At 41.9% G+C, this 20,743-nt stretch overlaps 1 protein-coding gene across 2 annotated transcripts in view; it reads right to left on the bottom strand.

The window, feature by feature from the left end:
• The window catches only part of DHRSX (dehydrogenase/reductase X-linked), a 255,325-nt gene that overhangs the window by 44,993 nt on the left and 189,589 nt on the right, over positions 1–20,743 (bottom strand). For both annotated transcript variants that reach the window (XM_019485425.2, XM_059720939.1), the window contains one exon: positions 2,094–2,301. In XM_019485425.2, coding sequence (XP_019340970.1) covers positions 2,094–2,301 — 208 coding nt within the window. The remainder of the gene's footprint in view (positions 1–2,093; positions 2,302–20,743) is intronic.

The raw sequence follows: 20,743 nt of genomic DNA, 5'->3' as shown, positions 1-20,743 counted from the left end.
GGTAATATATCAATAAGGAATATGGACAAGGAGCAGAACTGGGTTCCAACTAAGTAAACATTGTGAAAAAGAAATCAATAAACTTAGAGAAGTTTATACTATATATCCCAGACTTCCAGTGACGTAGAACAAGGGCCAGAATTCAGAGAGAATATTTATTGTCACTCTCTTTCTGTTGTTTTATGCAAAATGTACTGCATTGGTTTAAAAAAAAAAACCAAGCCCCAAAACAAGTGAATTCTGACTCAAAAACAACTTTGCCATTGCTGAATTCTCATTTCTGGCTCTAGGAGCACTACAACTCAAAATCTCTTCTTCACCTTTCTAGCAAGGCAGCATTCCTTTATTCTGTAACCTCATACAAAGAGTAGGAGGCAACCAGGGACTATAGGAGGCATTACCATTTCAGCTCTAAATGCTTGATTCCCTCTTGTGATAAATCAAAACTCACTTTGTGTATGTCTTATGACATCCTGTTTAGTTTCTAAATATGGTCACTATAATACTAAATGACTCCCCTGACACAAATAAAGCTGAATGGTATTGAGTCCTGTAAATACAAAGCAGCACTCAGTTTCTTTCTCAGATCGAATTTTTATTGTGGCTCTGTATGAAATGCTGAGTTATACTTAAATATCACTTAAAAATAATGTTATCTGGTGAGGTAAACCCAATTAACAAACAACCAAAGTATATGCTAGCACTTTGAAAAGGAAATCACAAGGTGGGAAACAAATTATTATAGGCCTATTGGAACAAAATGGGATTCTCTTTTTTGGAATGTGCTGAACTTTCCTGAGTGTTCTCATTATAATTCTGATTACAATATGCTAGTGCGAAAATGAATTCTGTACTTAAAAGGGCATCAAGTATTTTTTAAAGACAGTTTATTTGTATGTGTTTTACCTTGATACTACCCTTCTAAACTTGAGGCACATTATAAAATAAGAATAATGTTATTTTCATGTCAGTGTTTTAATGTAATTAATTTAGTGTGACAGACAACCTGCCCTCCAGATCTTCCAAGATGAAGTATTTTAATCTGAAAAGCAAAACCTTTTCCACAGGAGTCAGCTTTAGTTCACTTATGCCAATGCTTCTTTCAACGCTTTTGAATAAGTCATAGCCTTTCTATGGACTTGTTCATATTAGAAAATGTGTGTCCATGAAACTCCCCAAAATTAAAATTGATTTAGATACCCCTGTTCAAACTCATCATGAAGATATCACTTAAGTGAACCTGTTTAAGTGCATCTCCAGTAGAGGTTTCTAGCAATGCAACTATAACACTTTTAAATCAATTTACTTAAAGACCTGCACCTTCTCTAATATAAGAGGCCTGGGTGACAACAAACCAAAAGCAGTTTCTGTACATACCACAGCCATCTCATTTGGAGATTAAACCACTTTTCATCAAAGTTTTTCATTTATTTGGCTTCTTTCCTCACATTCTTCTGTATACAGACATGCTATTTACATGCAAGTAATGCCATTCTATATTTACTACTGTGTTTGCAGAATGCGAAAGAATGTGACACAATGTAAAAGGTACTTTCTAGGAATACTTTGCATATTTCAATCCTGAATTAGCAAGTGATTTCATAGGCCCTCATAAGGAAAGAAAAACAGGTTAGTGTAAAAATAATTAATATGTACATATTTAGTTCTTTTGCAAGGAGCAGGATTTGTCAAGTAGTATCTTTTATTGGTCCAACTAACCATTTGAAGCAATGTAAGACCACCTGTCAGAAATGCCCTTCAGGTCTTTCCAATTATAAGATGAGTTGATCAAAACAAAACTTGCCTCTTGACCACTTTGGACCACCCCAGCTACCAGACAACTACAGCATATGTTTTGCTGCATAGATGGTGGCTCCTTCCTCTCGTTCTTCCATTTTGTCATTTACTGTCTCTATGTTCTAAATTGGTTTTCTGAAGTGGGAATTGACCTTATCTATTTTGTGCATCTTACCAGTGCAGAAAATATAATAAATGAAATGTATAATAAGCCAGACTACAAATGAAGTTCTGTGCTGACTACAGCTTCACCAATGTACAAAAACAACAGTGAAAGTATTAATATAGCAGTGTACCTTGAAAAATAACCAGGATGTTATCCATTTGACCATTCTTACAGCCCAGAAGACATGTCTGTACAGGTCAGTATCCACTACTCCAGGGTCTACTACGTTAGCAGTCACAGAGCTCCCCTCTGCTGTGAGAAGATGCTGTAGTCGATAGGTAAATAATACAAGGGCAAGTTTGCTTTGGGCATAAGCTCCATGAGGCGAGTACGAATATCTGCATACAACAGAGAGAGAGAAAAAAAAAATCAGAAAAAAAATGGCACAACAACGACATCAAATAAACAGCCAGTTTGCTTTTTGCTACATTATACAGGGAAAAAAACCCAGCAACACACTGAGTAGGCACAAGAAGGGGCTTATCATTTGCAGGCAGATTACTTGCTGTAGTTCTGGTGATTATTCTACTCGATTCAGTGACCGATGCATGGAAATATTTTAGATAAACCTACAAGCTAACAGAATCCTTACTTCAAATAACTGTGGTATCGTTTGTATTAGAAATGCTAAAGTATCAAGCTGTAATCTTGTTCCTTTATTATTTATTAGTTATACTCCTGTAATCAAAAGTTTTTGGTGCTGGGCACTATACTAATCAGTAAAACTAATGAAATAAAAGTACAGTATTAGTAAAATGAACTATTTGACTTGAGATCATAGTTGAGGATTAGGCAAGGTTCAAGAGGTAGATGAAGAGACCCAAGAAGGTGCTGAACAGATGGGAAGAAGTGAAACTGTGAGGCATAAACTTAAAAAAAATCCTGGAAAATGCCAGGATAGAACAAAGGATTAAATGCAATGCACAAAAACAATCATGTATAATGCAACTGTACAAACCATGGCATTTATGGCAAAATATTTATGTTGAGAACTCATATTGTCCTTCTACCACTTGAATGTTGGATCAAAACTGCTTTACATTTTTAAAAGCCAACTTTCTTTGTAATTGCCAATTACTTGTATGTCATTTCCTTTAGGCAGAATAAAAAAAATTAAGCATGCCAGTGTGGAGCAAATTAATAGGCATGCCACTTATAATACACCTCTAGACTGAGGTTTCAGCACCAGTTGCACAAACCTCTTTTCCATGACAGTTCTACCTGTGCAATTATTTCAGGCCTTTTTCATGTAATCACCCTGCGCTTTGAACACCAGTGGTAATGCATCAGATGATTTCTGTGTTTCTTAATATGCACAAGACAATATACAGAATTTCTGCTTGCAGCTGTGAGATGTCTGTCCAGGCAGGACTGCTCACCACTACCTACAATGTGACACTACCTACAATGTGAGCAGTGCCTCTTTGTGGTGTCCCATCAGGAAGCAAGCCAGAAAGCTACAGGAGGAGGTGGCAAGGCTCTGAAGGATCCTCTGCCATGACAACTTCATTGATTTGATGCTGAAGGTGATCTCTAGGACTGTAGAGGAAGGACTGCCAAAGGCAGTGCTAGAGAAGGGAGAGGACATGGACTGCTGCGAAGGTGGAAGCTTGTGACCTCAGGCAGTAAGCATAAATCTTCATCTTCACCTGCAGTAGTTTACCTGGAGAATGGATATGGAGCAGAGGAGAAGGAGCATGTTCCATTGGTACAGGAGGACAGACCAGGCATTCCCAAGGTTTGAAGGATTGAGACCACTGCCACCAAGAAGAAGCAATGGGTGGTGGTGGTTGGAGACTTCCTTTTGAGGGAGACAGAAGCATCCATCTGCCAGCCTGACCTGTTGTCTTGGGAGGTCTGCTGCTTGCCTGGAGCCTGGATGTGAGATACCACGGAAGGATTACCAAGACTCCTCCAGCACTTTGACTACTACCCCATGCTGGTCATCCTTGAGAACATCAGTGATACTGCCAGGGGTGAGCTTGTGGAGATCTAAAGTGACTACAGGGCTCTGGGTGCAAGTCTGAAGGGGGCGGGGGCTCAGGTGCTCCCTTGGATTCTTCCAGTCAAGGAGAAGGGCACAGGCAGGAGTGGGAACAGCCTGCAAATCAATTAAAGGTGTCACCAGCAGGGTTTTGGCTCCTTTGACCAGTCCTACACTCAGGACAGAACAATCCGATGCACTGGTACAGGCTGGAGGTTGACTGGCTAAGCAGCAGCTCTGCAGAAAAGGACTTGGGGTTACAGTGCACAGTAAGTGGAATATGAGCCAACAGTGTGCCCTTGTTGTGAAAAAGACCAACAGCATATTGGGCTGCATTAGTAGGAGCGTTGCCACCAGATCAAGGGAAGTGATTCTTCCCCTAGTGAGGCCACATCTAGAGTACTATGTCCAGTTTTAGATCCCTCACTACAGAAAGGATGTGGACAAACAGGAGACAGTCCAGCAGAGGGCAACAAAAATGGTTAGGCAGCTGGGATACAGGACTTTTGAGGAGAGGCTGAGGGAACTGGGCTTATTTAGTCTGGAGAAGAGAAGATTGAGAGGGGGTTTAATAGCAGCTTTCAACTATTTGAAGGATGGTTTGAAAGAAGATGGAGCTAGATTGTTCTTAGTGGCAACAGATTACAGAACAAGGAGCAATTGCAATAGTAAAATAAATTTTAAGTACCTGTAAGTTTTGGTATTTGATTTTGGGCTTTTTATCGTGGCAAATCAGAGTTTCCCCCTGTCCCTTTAGCTCACCATGATGCAGATAGAGGCCCCTTACTCCCAAGCCACAGCCCCCTGGCCTTGCTAGTGCTCTTCACTCCCTACCTACAGCCCCCCTGGCCCTGTTGTAGCCCCTCACTCCCCACTCAGCCTCCCAGCCCTGCTGGTGGCCTCCACCCTCACCCCTTCTGGAGGGGGCCTCCAGCTGCCAGAGCTATGGGCCATGGGTCCCTGGTTCACAGCCTTCTCCTGCCATGCCGGCAGCACCCAAGCCCTGGCTGCTGCCTGCAGGAGCCAGCAGTTTCTGCAGCCCCAGCAGGGAACAAAGCCTGGCTCCCTCTCCCCCACGGGTGGCACTGCTGGAGTGGAGCCCATGGGAGGGGGTGCAGGCTGCCCATGGTGGGTTTGAGTTTCCTGCCCTGCTGCCCTCCATCTGGGGCCTCTGCAGCCCAGCAGGTGGGACCGAGCATGGCAGAGAAGAGTGGGGCTGGGTGGGGAAGCTCCTCACCATTGCAAGCCCTGCACCACCCTGGTGAGGTGCCTGCTGCCCACCCAAAAGCAGTGAGGGACACAACTCAACGCTGCTACCCTCACAGCTGCCAGCCAGGCAGGGGGCACTTCTTCAGGGTGGCTGAGGGCTTGCAGCAACAAGAAGTTTCCCTGCCCAAGCCCACTCTGCCCTGCCACACCAGTTCCCACCTGCTGGGCTGCAGAGGACCCCATTTTCTGTGTGTGTGTGTGTGTGTGTGTGTGTGTGTGTGTGTGTGTGTGTGTGTGTGGTGGGGGGGGCACAGCAGGGCAGGGAGCCTGAGCCCACAGCTGGCAGCCAACCCCCCACACAGATATGGGGAGCACCTGTCCCCCTTACCGCCCCAGGAATGCCAGTTCCCCCCCACCTCCTTGGACGAGCCACCTGCAGCTCCATCCCATTCCCCACCAGGGCCCTGTGGCTGCGCATTCCAGCCTCAGGCCCCAAGCCCCGCACACTGCCTGGCCAACTCTCTCCCTCCCTCCCTATGGAGCCGCAATCCCCCTTCTCCTTGCCAGACTTACCTGTGGGAGTTGTTCTCCAGGTGCCTGCTGGCCATGTGCATGCATACATGTATACATGCACATGGCGCTCTTTGCCTGACCCTCTTCCCACTTCCCCAGCCCCTTAAAGGCTGAAACTCTGCCAGCCTGCAGAGAGCTCTTTGCAAACGGGGAAAATCTGCATGTTTCTCCAACAAAATGAAAAATCCACGTTTTTCTCAGTTAAAAGAGGAAATCCATGGTTTTTTGGGTTTACCTGTGGAAAATGGGAAACCCAGATCCTTGATAATACATGACATAGTTCAGCCATTACATAGATATCACCTGGGTCTATGACTGAAACAGAATAGTTTAAAAATGAAGCACACCACTTTAAGTGTTGCTGCATAAAGATAAAGGTTACTTAGTAGTCGTCAAAGTACTGCAGTACTATCATAGATTATGATAGTACTGCCCGTATTCTGGTCTCAGGCACTCAAAATGTCACCTTAGGATTCAAGTATATTTCAGTCATGCAAACTCAGAGTCAGTTTCTCAGGTCCTAGTAAATCCCCATGGGGCAGAATCACAAAAGGGATGTAAATATATCTTGAGGCAGCAGCTGTCATTGGCAAGCCTCAGTAGTGTAGGGCTAGTACAACAGTGTAGGGGTTTACAAGTAGGACAAGGCCAGTAGCTAATGCACTGTGGTTATCCTAGCTAGTGACATAGTTCCATAAAACCTGATATTTATTAATCTGTAAAAGACACCTATAACTCCCCATTCCCTGTGAGTATCTGGCCCACAAATTCCAAGAGCCTTATTCTCCACTGCCTTGCTTCTTGCATAGTCATGATTACGGGTGCCTCACCAATAGAAAATGCTACCACATTAACATGATAGCCTTTTATACCAGATTGCATGGGTGCAAATGCATTTTGCAAGTTGCAAGGCGGCAGAGAAGATAGGAGGGATTAAAAAACTTGATACTGACAGCATAGAGGTCTGGATGAGCACCACAGTTTGGTCAGCTGCAGTCCATTTCCTTTCTTGCTTTGCATTTTTCAGGGATCTAGTGTTACTATCTTCAAAAGGAACATGTGAAAAGCTGTGACCTTCAGCTTATAAATAATTTTAGTTGTATTTTTTGTTTTTGAAGCTGGTCGATTTCCCTGTTTGCTGGTCTTAATGCTGTTCCAGGCTATTTAATCTGCAATTTTATTTAATTCTGTCATTTCTAGTCTTACCTTGGCTAACTAATGAAACTCCCCTTTCCTTCTTCAGGGATATGCAGATACCATAGATATATTCCTCCCAAAAAAACCCAGGTAGTATCATATACATCAAACAACCTTAATTTTGCCTCCTAGCCTATTCATTTCAATAATGATGAAACCTTGCAGCACACTACTAGCTGCGCTCTCACACTCTCTGCACAGTTTTTCTATGTCCCTGCTGCAGTATTATGAACAAAACACCTCTGCTGTATTGATGCACATAATTTACAGTCAATAATCTAAATAATTTCTTATTACCATAACCCTTTCCTTCCCAACAGTTGTTAAGTGCTTTACAGTAAAAGTGTATATACAGTGATACTTCTTTCACTAGTGAAAAGAAATCCCCTCTAGGGGGCATTCTGAATCAGCACACACATACTAACTGAGTAGGGAAGGTAAATAATAAATTACTCACCTGAAACTAAAGGGAGAATTAAGGTAGACTGATTCTAATTAGTCATTTTGACATTTGGCCAAAGCATCAGAGGCAAATCACTCCCTTATTGTTATGAAAATGTCTTTGATTTTTTCGTTGATTACACAGTGTTAGTCCTGGGCTGATTGAAAAAGCAACAATAACAAAAATCCCTAGTTCTGTTTTTTCTGCAGGAAGTGTGCTCTTTTATTAGCTAAATTATTTGCAAAAGCACTGTGCATTCCCTTGAAAATTTAGACATTAACTGAAAAAAATGAGACCCTGAAATTTAGCCAAAAATGTAAAATTCCATTTTGGGGTAAACCCTTGGGGGTTTTGATGAAGATGAAATGTTTTAACATTTTTATTTGAAGAAAGAAATCCAAATCGCTCTAGTCAGAAAGGTGGGGTTTTTTCTTGGTTTTTTGGACCCAATAAAATACTGCTTAGATTATAATGTCTGACAAGTCACAGCCCAAGGTGTATATAGGCCACTGAGTAGTGGTGTAATCACAAGTACTGCTGAGTACACAGTAAACATTACTTTGCTCTGCACCTGTGAGAAGAGACAAGAGCATTTTCTTAACTTAATTTTCCTGTTTGCTTTATGCTATCTCATGCACTCACCTGGAGGGAAACTGACTCACCAACCGACATACAATTAGAACAGTGCTATTTCTAATATCCAGAAAGTTTTTTTCCAGACTCCTTTTGCTTGAGACAAACTAAGTGTGATGAGCACATAATATACACAGCTATATTGAAACCTCATTAATGCTGGATTTTCTAACAGTAGCCTTTGTACATGTCAAATTTGTGATAGTCCCCCCCATCCACCAAATAGATTCTCCAGTTTTGAATGAGTTAATTTGGCTACACGGCCTATTGCACTAAATCAAATTACAGGACAGCTGGGCTGCTGTGTGTGCCCCATCAAAAACTTGGCAACTGCTACAAAGTGTGGGTAACATGCTGGGATTTTATAATGAAAGGCCATGGGCAAACTTTCAATGTGTCATAGCATGAATTAGTTTCTAAGGCACAAGCTGGACTAAAATGACTGTAGTTCCTTAATGATTTATCTATGAACATTGTAATACATGAGCTTTGTTTAGTCAACAATATAAAAAAATAAGTATTATCACTTACAATGCTAAGTTTTAAATTTTGTTTTCCTGTAAAGTAGAGGTGCACTGATATATTGGCCCGATATCGGATTGGCACCGATATAAAGAAAATTGACTATTAGAAATTGGCCTAATGTGGCTGATAATGTGGCCAATAAATTCACCGTGCATGCGTGCAGCTGCAACGCAGCACATAGGCAGCAAAGAGCACAGCCCAGCATCTTGGAGAGCTGTGTTTAGTTGGTAAGTCTGTTGTGGAAGAGGAGGGCGGAGGGAAGGGGCATGGAGGGGGGTGCAGATCAAGGCCTCCGTGATGAGGGAGGGAATGGGGCTGGGGATGGGGCAGATACTGCCCCGCCGGGGCTGGGCAGGTGTGGGGTAGAGCTGTGGCTCGTCCAGGGGGCATGGAGGGCAGTGGCTTCTACCACTGTGTGCACCCCAGGAGGCCATGGAGAGAGCATGTGCCTCTGGATCTGTGTGGGGTGAGGCAGGCTGCCACTGCGGGCTGGGGCCAGCCAAGGCTGTGACAGGCTTTTCCCGGTGGGGGCTGGGCTGTGCTGTGCTTGGGGCAGGGTGGGAATTACAAACTGAGAGGGGCGGTTGGGAGGGCTAGAGCAAATTTTGGGGTGGCTGCAGCCCCCCCGTAGCCCCACTCCCAGCACCGCCACTGCCCGCTTCCAGCGCAGCCCAGCCCAGCCCCCACTAGGAAGAGCCTGGCACAGCCATGGCCCCAGCCCACAGCAGCAGCTGCCCCACCCCACACAGATCCAGGGGGCACATGCCCCCCATGCCCTCCCAGGTTGCACGCAGCAGCAGGAGCCACCCCCCTCCCTTCACGCCCCCTGGATGAGCTGCAGCTTTGTCCTGCAACTGGACACTGCTCTTCAAGCTGCCAGGCTGTGTATTAGAAATTGGACTGGCATTGGCCAATATGCCTTCCCAAAAATCTCTATCAGTGCACCCCTACTGTAGAGTGAAATGTATGCATCTACAGCGCTCTTTTAAGACTGCTAAAATATTTTGCAGTTTTTAGAATATTTTTACATAGATGCTTGCAGAATCTAGGTACATCTCTTCTGGAGATTTGTTATAAATTTTAATATTTTCTCATTATGATATTTAAACTCAATATCTAAAACATTGCTCATTATCTTTCTGCAGATTTCTTTTGTGTACTACATATCTTTAACTTCTCTAGTCGCTGCTCAGACAATTTTCAGTTGTCATTTTCCACTGATGTAAGTAAAGTTCAGCCCAAATCAAGTAATGGCAGACAGGGAAGAAATCAGAATACATGTACTGGTGCTGAAACCAAACAGCTCAAACAAACAGACATACATAAGAGTAAAACAGAGCTGTATTTAAAGAAATTGATATACCAAATTATCTGTTATTTCATTAAAGAGATGCTTTGTAAAGTACCTGCTCTACTCCCAACTGCATCTACAACTGATTTACAATTGACATGTCTGGTTAGTTATTTCAAGTGTTCCCTAACCAGCCTGTACTTCCCTGTGTTAATTTTGTGTACAAGTTATAGGTTTCTTCTAAAAATATGACCCAACTTCAGGTACCAGAATTCAGGCCAGGTACAAACATTACCCTTTTATCAGTATAAGTGATCAGAAACTGGTCTATACCTGTAACAGAACAGAAATTTGACACACATAGGTTTGAAAATGGTGGAACCTGGTCTAAGATTTGCCCCCACCCCACCCCACCAAAGTGTGAATGTCTGTTCTGTTTGCTACCAATCTAAACTATGTCACTTACAGAAAACCATGTAACATAGATCTATCCACCTCAGGCTTTCTGAATGTCTGTACCTAGCCTAAAATGCAGACTTTATGTCGTTGAGTTGATACAATAACAACTATGTAGCAGGCTGGTGCCTTGATACTCCTGTAATGGGCACATTAGAAATGTCAGATACTCAGCTGGTTAGAGGAGTCAATCATGCTACATCAGTTTACACTGGCTAACAGCCAAGCCCTGCATGTGTAAGTTTGTAATGCCAAGATTTTTTGAATAGCCAGTTAACAGCCAGACTTGGACTGTTTAGCCATTCTAGATAAATACCCCATACCGAAGTACAGTGGAAAGAAAAGGATAAACTGAACAGAGTTGCTCCCTTTCTCTGGAATCAGTCACTTTGCTTATGTAATGTTCTTAGAGCAGCCTGTATAACGCTTTTTTACTTTTATGCTCTATTTTTGTATTTGTACAGTCTGAAAAGAAATATTAAAGCACCATATTATAAACATTACTAATAAAAATTAAATTAGAATGGGTCTTGCCAGCGGGAATAAATAACTTTTTAATATGTTTAGTGCTCTCTTCCGAATATACTCAAGTGACCCATTAAGAGACTTACTTTTACTTTTCTAGTTTGGACAAGGGCCAAAATCTGGAATTTATGCAGGTAGGTAGCAAAGGTCAGATTTTTTAAGGGAGCTATCACCCTTCAATATCTGTCCCTTATAAAAAAAAAAAAGGAAGTAGGAAATGACTGGTCTGACTGGTTTCCCCATTTGTTATCTGCTTTTAATATTCATGGGTCATTTCCACAATAATTAAAGACTGTCCACACTCACAGGAAACAAACCCATATGTAGATATTGGCACAAGCCCATATTTTGCAAGCAGCAGTTTTCTACAGACGTAGAAACTCAAGTAATAAATTCTTGTTAACACCTAAAGTAAGTCAATGAAAAATGTGAATGGTGCACATTTGTCAAGCCCAAATCCCATGCAAATAAATCAGCAAGCCAAATAGGAGCTTTGCTACAGGTCTCTTGTAAGGGGCAGATCATTGTTGCATTCTCCAAGAAGGTGATAAGCAGCCAGAAAAATCATAGTCTGTTTCCTGGTTTCCTTTTGTATCACAGGGAGTCATCTACTTCAGCCCTCCAAGGGCAACTCTGTCTGGAGGCTTCACCCTACTTTGCAGTGGTAGTTGTGATAAGGGAAGCCTCCTCAGGTGAGCAACAGGACTCCTTACTCTACCTTTGCAACCTCTGTGGCACCATAACCACAGGCTGTCTCAGAAGTAATGCAAAGCTACAACTAACTCTTGCATAATTTTGCAGAAAGTAAAGTAACCTATAATTTTAGTGACCCTATTTTAAAATTAGCTACATCTTCATTGTAGCTTGGTGCCTCGAAATGCTTGCTACATATTCTAGACTGAAAGATTTTTCTTCTCATTCTGGCAACTGGAAGTTGGAAGATTCATGCGATCTGAAAAGAAACCAAAGCTGTGGACAGTGGTGCTGAACAATAAAATATTGCCAGTCCACCTTACCAAAAGGCAGTCAATGGATTTTCAGAGGATCACATGAAATATGTTAGTCACAATCCATAAAAGAAGTACCCTTGTAACATAAGTTTTCATTTCTGAGTGGGGTTGAGCATACTTACTCTCACGGATTTGTGTAGAAGGTAGGCCATTGAGCATCTGCATGACATGCTCAGCATATCAAAGGATAAGGCTAAACTGTATGAGCAGAGAGATCCAGGCCTGACCCTCTCATCCTACAGATATTTTAAATACACCAACATATACAGTGGTAGCATTTATAGTGTCACTATCTGTTGTAAGGGAAGATTGTTTGGTTTGTGGCCTTTCTATCATACAATTTTTGTTTGACCTTAAGCTGTTTATGGAAGAACAAAATTATATTCAAAGTACATAAAGCTACAACATCTCCAAGGTCTCCAAAGATACAACATCTCTGAAGTCTTAGAAGTGCCATTTATGATTCAGCTTTAGAACAAGAGCTAAGCAGAGGGACTCAGGTGCTCTGTGACCAGCATTTCGAACTGCTAGCACAAGAGGCAGGTGAAAAATGATTGTTGTCACCTTGACCTGTGCTGCTGGTTTTAAATTTCTTAATATTCTCTGTAACTCTATAACAAAGTAAATGGATCCCTGCATTATTTGTGACTGAAAATCAATTAGTGGTAAAAGAAGTGGCAAGGTACAAAGAGAAGACAGGACGCACATTTAAATATAAGCAGTTCAATCAAGGCCCACACCAAGAGAATCTTTTGGCAGTAGGGCACAATAACGTATCGAAAGTTAAAAAGGTTTCTACAAGATATTTAAAAGAAGTTTTTCTTGGCTGATCTTGAAAATTTATTCTCTACAGAAGCTGGAGGGAAAGACACGTAGTATGACTGCTGCAGCTTCTAAAGCCTGGCTCTTCAGCTCCTAACCAGAGGCCCTCATGTCTGTTAATGATAGCATCCAGCATGGGGAGGGGGCATTTTAATTAAAGTGGCTTTCAGAAGCCACTTTAATTAAAATGCTTGCAGTGTCGCATGTATTCAGTGTCCTGTGCTTCAAAATGGCAGTAGGGGGCTCTTTAACTAAAGCTCATCCGATGAGCTTTAGTTAAAGTGCCCCCATCACCATTTTGAAATGTGCAGATCCTGAGTACGTGTGATGCTGATCCTGCTGGAGTATTTTAATTACAATCTTCCAGAAGACTTGATTAATCGAGTCTGCTTGGAAGGGATTCTAATTAGAATGCATTGGAGCAGGCGTTGGGAATGTGTATAAGTGCTCTACTAGTCTGTCTCTTAAACTAAGCAACTTAAACTTAACTTAGGTCCCATGAGTGCTTGTTTGTGCCCAAGGGGACCCCATGGAAGACACATGTCCTAATCCTAGCATGGGTTTTCTAATCCCATCCCATCCCTCTGAACCTCAGAGTAAAAATGAACCTACCTGAAGGGAGGTTTGAAAGAGGATGGAGCTAGACTGTTTTCAGTGATAGCAGATAACAGAACGAGGTGCAGTGGTCTCAAGTTGCAGCAAGGGAAGTTTAGGTTAGATATTAGGAAGAACTGTCTCACTAGGAGGTTAGTAAAACACTGGAGCAGGTTACCCAGAGAAGTGGTGGAATCTCCATCCTTGGAGGTTTCCAAGACCCAGTAGACAAAGCTTTGGCTGGGATGATCTAGTTGGGGATGGTCCTGCTTTGAGCAGGAGTTTGGACTAGATGACCTCCAGAGGTCCCGTCCAACCCTAACTTTCTATAATTCTATCTGTTACGTTGTATTTGTGGCCTCACTACCTACAGGATTACTTGTTTCTTTATAAGGAAGAACAATTGACTGTAAACCTAGTCCAAAGTGAGGAAGTAGAATTTCTGCAGAATTGTTAGTGAGCGAGCAAGTGAGAGAGAGAGAGAGAGTGTAAGACTGGAATAATTCATCTAAAAAAATCAAAGTATTTTTATTTGGAGATGTTGTTGCAAGGCCTCACAGGAGTTTCAGTTCATGGACCTCAAACTCCCACTCTTGTCCACAGGCCAGGTATTCTGGCAAACACACCGCAGGATCTACTGTAGATGTTACACTTAGATAAACCTAATTAGGGTTAGGTTAACCTATATGCTGGTCTGTACAGATTATCAGAGAGGTTAGATTAGGTAAACTGCTCCTGGACCTGCTAGCCCCACCCTGATCCTGCTCAATCCTCCCCAACTCTGATTTACTTCGATTGTGTTCCCAGCGTGGCTCCATGCACCAGTGAACGTTTGCAAAAGTGGGGACTCATCTATGATCATGTGGCTTAAAGTAAGCTGTGTGATTGTAAATCGCTTCCTAGAAACACCTGCACATACCCACAGTTTTCACTCCCTTGGAGACTTAAGGTAGCCGGAATGCATTGTGGGAGATATACCCTAGCCAGGGGACCCTCTGTGCAGAAAGGAATGGGAACATGGGAGATACAAGCTACAACCCCTCAGTCACCCTGGTACTAATTCCCCAAATCAGCAACTTAAGGCTTTTGATTTTTCAGTGGAAAATGATGTCAACAGAAAACAGACAATTTTTGCAACAAATTCTGTTTGATTAAACATCCAATTTTCTGGTAAAAATAAAAGTTTTGATGAAACTTTTCAACCATCTCTATTTGAGAAGCCATTAAAAATACAAAAATATTCTAAACTAACCTCACAGCTCCATCATTAAGCACCATTTCTCTAAGGATGATGGCCTGTTCCCTCATTTAACTTTAAAGCTTCACAGGGAAATGTTTTAGATGCAATAGGAAATGAATCTTCTCTTGCTCCTTGTTCACCACCAAACCTTTGTTGCATATATGTGTATGTATGCATGCATATATGTATATACACACACACACACACCCATTTCACACGTGTGCCACAATGTGTTCTTTTCTGCAGGCAAAAAGTGGGATAATAATTTCTCCAGTTATCTTCTTATAACTGCTTTAAATAATTCCTTGCAACAGACCCAACCTTCCACTTTCCCTCATGTTATGTATTTTAAAAGAACTTTTTCAGTTGTTACTCAGAAATTACTCACTGATAATTCTAAATCTGGAAAGAGAGGAGACCTATGTCCCACTTGTTCATGGGAAACATCTGCCCCACTTCTCCTTTTTAGTGGGTCCAGCACTTATTATCTATGTATGTACAGGGGGACCATGTGTTGCAGGCAAACTGGGACAGTCCTGGCTTCTATAGTCCAATCCCAGCCAGTTGGTGAATAGTCTTAGAGCATCTGGTAGGGATGCGGAGTGGCATGGAGTGCCAAGCAAGTGGGCTGACTGGAATAGGTGCCACCCCACTCCAGTCTGCCCACATTGCCCCCAACCAGCAGCAGCAATGCCTGTCTGCCTGCCTACTTGGTGTACCATGCTGCTCTGCATCCCTGCCAGGCTCTCCTCTGGGACTTTTGACCAACCAGCTGGGACCAGACTACAGAAGCTGGGACTGTCCCAGTTTGCCTAGGATGTATGGTCACCCTATGTATGTATGTATACATGCATGTATGTACATGTTTTTTAGCAACAGGAGGTGAAATACTCTCTGAGTCCCTCAGTTGCTGCTTCTAATTCTTTTTAAATATGCTGAATGTCCTCTGAGACGCATAATGTTTTAAGGGTCAGAAGTGGAAATACAGTTAGAACAAGTGGGATTCTTCTTAAGACCTGCTGCTAAGGACTAACAGAATGTTGCTTGCCTCTTAAAAACCGCTGGAAAAGATTAGGCCAGTTGGTCACTCCTGGGAGAAAAGAGGGACTTAACTAAACTGAATATTCTATACAGCATCCCAGACGACAGAAGAAAAGAGTGCAAAGTCAATGGGAGGTGGAAGATTTTGGGGGAGGTGCTAAAAAAAACATTTGAATAAGTGCCCAGAACCTGAACTCTGAAGCTCTTTGAGGTTCACTCAACTTGTATGGCCTCTTCCACTCAAAAGCAGCAGTTAAACTGTCCTTCACCTCTCCAGAGTGACTTTCCCCCTCTACTTACTGTCAAGCTATTTTATTACATTGACTTTCAAATTACTGATGACTTTTATTGCCATTTCAGAAAAAAAAAAACAACCCAGAAAAAAATCTTGCCTTCAAAAGACATCCACTCTCTCTTCCTTTGTAAAGAGTTGTTTGCCCACAGAACAAATTCACATTGTGGAGTAAGAAGGTTAGCAGCAGTAGCACAACACATCTAACCAAAGGCATTGCATTTCTTCCTATCACATTAGAACTTCCTATTAAGCCTGGTAACTCCTCCTAGGTGCTAAGAATTTAATGTTGTGATGGATGAGAGAGGCACATTAGTAGGTCATAGGTTTGCAAAGTCTGGTATTGTATTAATGAGCTCCAGGCTGATGATGGACACACCACTATTAGGATATGCTAGGATAAAAATATGGTAATAAATTTGATTACTGCATTTCATTTAGTGTTGAAATCTTTGCTCATGTTCCCCCAATGGAGACATCCATAAATCGGATTCAGCAGCAACCTTTATGAGGGCTAAGCCATATGCTGCAATTCTAACAGGGTGGATGAACTGAAATTTAATTTAGCAGATAGGTGCTGACTATATCTTTGGGATGAATGAGTGAACTAGTATGCTAATATAACAGACCGCTTAGATTTTAGATTAATTTGCTCTATTTATGATTTATGCCTTTACAAGTATGCTAATTTTCCAGGCCAGTTAAGTCAACTTTTGCAATCAAAGGCAATTGCTGCCATGTTTGCAATAGGATGCACAGCAGTAGATACTTTTATATTTGCATAAAAAGTATTCTGTAAAAAAGTCTGAATTGTGCTTGCCTAATATATAAAAAATTGTTGGCTAGTTGAAACATTTGAATTTTATATCTGAAAAAATGATCATACAATTATTATATAAAGCTTTGGAAGTGGATTGTGTGAAGGGCAACATTAACTGAATAAAGCATCGATGTAGCGCCCCTCCTTTGGAAGAGGCAACAAGAAGGACCTGAGGAAGTACAGCCCAGTTAGCCACACCTCAATACCTGGGAAGTTACTGGAGCATATCCTAAGGAAGTCCATTTGCAAGCATTTGGAGGAGGAAAGGCTGATCCCAAGGAAAGGCTGATCACAATGGATTTACCAAGGACAAAGCATGTCAATCAATTTGATCTTTGACAAAGTACCTACTAGGGTGAATGAAGGGAATGCTGTGGATACAGTGTATCTGGACTTCAGCAAGGCTGCTTTTGACAAGGTCCCACATGACCTTATAAGCAACAGTGAGAAATGTGGGTTAGGCAAAACTATGATTAAGTGGATAGATAACTGGCTTACCAGCCACAAGCAAAGGGTAATTATAAATAGATCCATGCTGGTACAGAAAGCTCCTTGAGCAAGTTTGCAAACCACAAGAAATTAGGAAGGACTGTGAATATGTTGGAAGATGGGAGCACAATTCAGAAGGAGTTTGACAGATTTGGAAAGCTAAGCTGGAACTAACAGGATGAAGTTCAGCACTGACAAATGTGCTAGACCTTGGGAAGAATAATCAAAAATATAAATACAAAATGGGTGATAGTTGGTTGGATGGCAGCACTATGGAGAAGGATCTGAGAGTCTTGGAAAATCACAGTGTCATCATAAATGTGCAGTGTGCTGCAACTGCACAAAAGAAGAATACAGGTTTTGGATGCATTAGTAAGAGCATTAGGTAAAGACATGGGAGGTGATAGTGCTTCTTTACTTGACACTGGTTAGGCCACATCTAGAGTACTTTGTACTGTTTGGGCTCCACATTTTTAAAAGGATGTGGAGAGGTTAGGGTTCAGGGCAGGTGACAAAAACGGTACAGGGCTTGAAAGGCAAGTCATACGAAAAAAAGCTGAAGGAGCTAGGCATCTTTGGTTTGTAGAAAGGGCACTTAAGAGAGAACACGTTAGCAATCTTCAAATACTTGAAGAGCTGCCATAAAGAAGAGGGAAAACACCTTCTCTTTTGCTGCAGTGAGTAGGACATGGACTAATGGCTTGAAGTTGCAGAAAAGTAAGTTTAGATTGGGTATCAGGAAAAACTTTTTCACTATTAGAACAGGGAGGCGGTGGAATAGAGTGTCTAGGGAAGTTGTGGATTCTCCATCACTGGAGGTGTTCAAAAGGAGATTGCACAGGTATTGGTCAGGGATGATCTAGACATAGCTATCCCTATGTTTTGCTAGGGGTATGTCTCATGTTTCTGGGTTTTGCTGGTTGTTGCATGGGTCTGGGAGGGGATTTTTTCCCTGTTGTTGCTATGTGCGTCAGGGATTTTCTTAAATCTCCCTCAGAGGCATTGGGTGTTGGCTGCAGCCAAGGCTGGGGGATTATGACTGGGATGTGCCAATGCTTCTGCTGAGACTTAAACCCACACTTTCCCAGCTAGAGGGCCTTGCCTCTCTGCTCAGGATCAGACCAATTGCCATGTTTGGGGTCAGGACAGACTTTTACCCCATGATCAAACCGATATGGACTCTGGGTTTTTTTGCCTTCCTCTGTAGTGGGAGACATGGCCCTCATCCTGGATGCTCTAGAGCATATTTTTAATAACCTTAACACTATATAGTCCCGTTGCTTTACCTGTGCCAGACTAGGGTATTACGTCTTGTGTTGCATCTGTTGACTTCGTAGTTTTCTAAGGCCAGTGACCAACATTCAAAAAGCCTGAGCCTGAATTGATTCAGTCTTTGCAGGTTAGTTTAACCTGGCTAGGCTGAACTGGTTTGTAACAGCATTGACATCCCCTCTGGATTGAAAACATGCAGGCGCATGCCTGCAGTGGCTCAGGCTAGAAGCTGGGGGGTGCTAGAGCAGTCGTCCACAGTGCTGAGCTGAGGAGGGCATGGCTCAGCAGGATGCTCTGATTAGTGAGGGGTTCCCCCCACCCCCTCCCCCTGCTGCTCCTGACCACTGAAGGAGCCAGTAGGGAATTACATAGCATTCAGTTACACAGCAGGGAGTTACACAGGGAGTAAAAGAGCATTTAAGGGAATATACTTCATTTTATCAACAGTTATCAAAATATACCCCAAAAAATCATCACCCTAGCCCATCTGCTTAAGTGGAACAAACACACTTCCCAAATAATGTAGAAGTCATAATATCTTGCATCTACTTGACAGACAAAAATCTATCATTACCATTTCTGCATTTTTCTCATTTATTTTTTCTATCTCTGTCTTCATATTTCACCTCTGCAGGCATCTTTGTCTACTAAGATAAACACAAGATGAAAAAAAAATCAAAGAATAGTTTTTTTTTTAAATCCTACCTACTCTCACTTACACATTTATATTCTAAATTAAGAAAAGTTAGGTGATATGAAGCATGGTATGTGCTTTTACTGAATTGGTGGGTATTTTAAACTGAGGGCAATATGGAATTGAATCTGTTATGAGCTTTCCATAGAAAGAATTAAGAAGGTTTCAAACTCAGATACTTGAACAGAACCGTAAGTTTTTCCATTATTAGTCACTTTTAAAGCTGGTTGGGAATATTCCAAACCATTATTTCATTGAGAAATGCCAATTTATGAAAACCAAAACTGTTCACATGATATGACTTGTTTTGAAAGCTTCCCAATGTGACATCTTTTATAATGCAAGAGTTGAAATTTTCAAATATCTAGTTTCAACTGGATACTTTTTAAAACAACAAAACATTTCCTTTAAAACGTTTAGCTTTGTAGTTTGAGTTATTGATTTACTGGATTACAAAGAGGATTATTTTCAAATGGTTTGAGATCAAAATAAAAGTGTTTTGAAAGTACTAACATGAAACACTTTAACTGACTATTCCAAATTTGGGGGAACTGTCAGGTTGTTTATTTTTTTGAGATTTTAATTTTTTCATTCTGATTAGTGACAACTATTTTCAAAATCTCATAAATATTCACGAAATGGTAAAACCAATTCCTGCCTTGCAGCTCAGGTTCCTGACATGCAGAGGACAAATTCAGGAGGATTTTATGACATATGCTACTCATGAAAGACTGGGAGGCTTCCAAATACTTTTGCTAAGGCCAAGAAAGAAGTCTTCAAGCCCCATTTTCTCTATGGTGGGCCTAATTCTTTGCTATACAAAGCATAAACTGGCTGCCAATAGAGAGGGAAATCAGCTCTCTGATTCTCTTTCCAGGCACAGACTTCATCACAATCCTGGGTTGTCTACTTGAACCAGTAATGAATAAAAAAGATCTGCTCACCTTCTGGAGACTTCTGGAATAAATTTAACTTGCCTGCTATTCTTTGCCCCTGACCTGCTACATACACTGTGGGTGACAGGGGGCCTGACCAAGGAGTTGTTTGGGGATTCTATTAGGCTGGAAGCTTAAGAAACTATCATTTCCTTTTGCATTACTAGAACAGAGGAGGGGGAGTGGTGGAAGATAAGTGAGCAACTATCTCTCTCCAAAGCTAGGGACAGACATTACACATAAACCAGTTTAAGTGATCAGAAGCTGGTTTAAACCTGTAACAGAACATAAGTTCAGGGTACATATACCAGTTTCAAAATGGCTGAAACTGGTTTAAGATAAACCTGGTTGAATGCAGTATCAGACTTAACTGATTTCCTGACAGACTACATCCCAGGGTACTTAAGGAGCTGGCAGGCATCATAGTTCAGCCACTAGCAAGGATATTTGAGAACTTGTGGCACTCAGGTGAAGCACCTTAAGATTGGAAGAAGGCCAGTGTGGTGCCTGTCTTCAAGAAAGGAAGGAAAGTAGATCCGGGGAACTACAGGTCAGTCAGTTTGACCTCAATCCCCGGTAAGATTTTGGAAAAAATGATCAGAGAGACCATTCGTGACAAGCTGGCTGATGGCAACATCCTGAGGGATAGCCAGCACAGGTTTGTTATGGGTAGGTCTTGCCTGACCAATCTCATTTCCTTCTATGATCAGGTGATATATCACCTGAACAAGGGAGA

Source organism: Alligator mississippiensis, chromosome 1, assembly GCF_030867095.1.
Source record: "Alligator mississippiensis isolate rAllMis1 chromosome 1, rAllMis1, whole genome shotgun sequence".
NCBI lineage: Eukaryota > Metazoa > Chordata > Crocodylia > Alligatoridae > Alligator > Alligator mississippiensis.
This window is presented reverse-complemented; position numbering and strand designations above follow the sequence as displayed.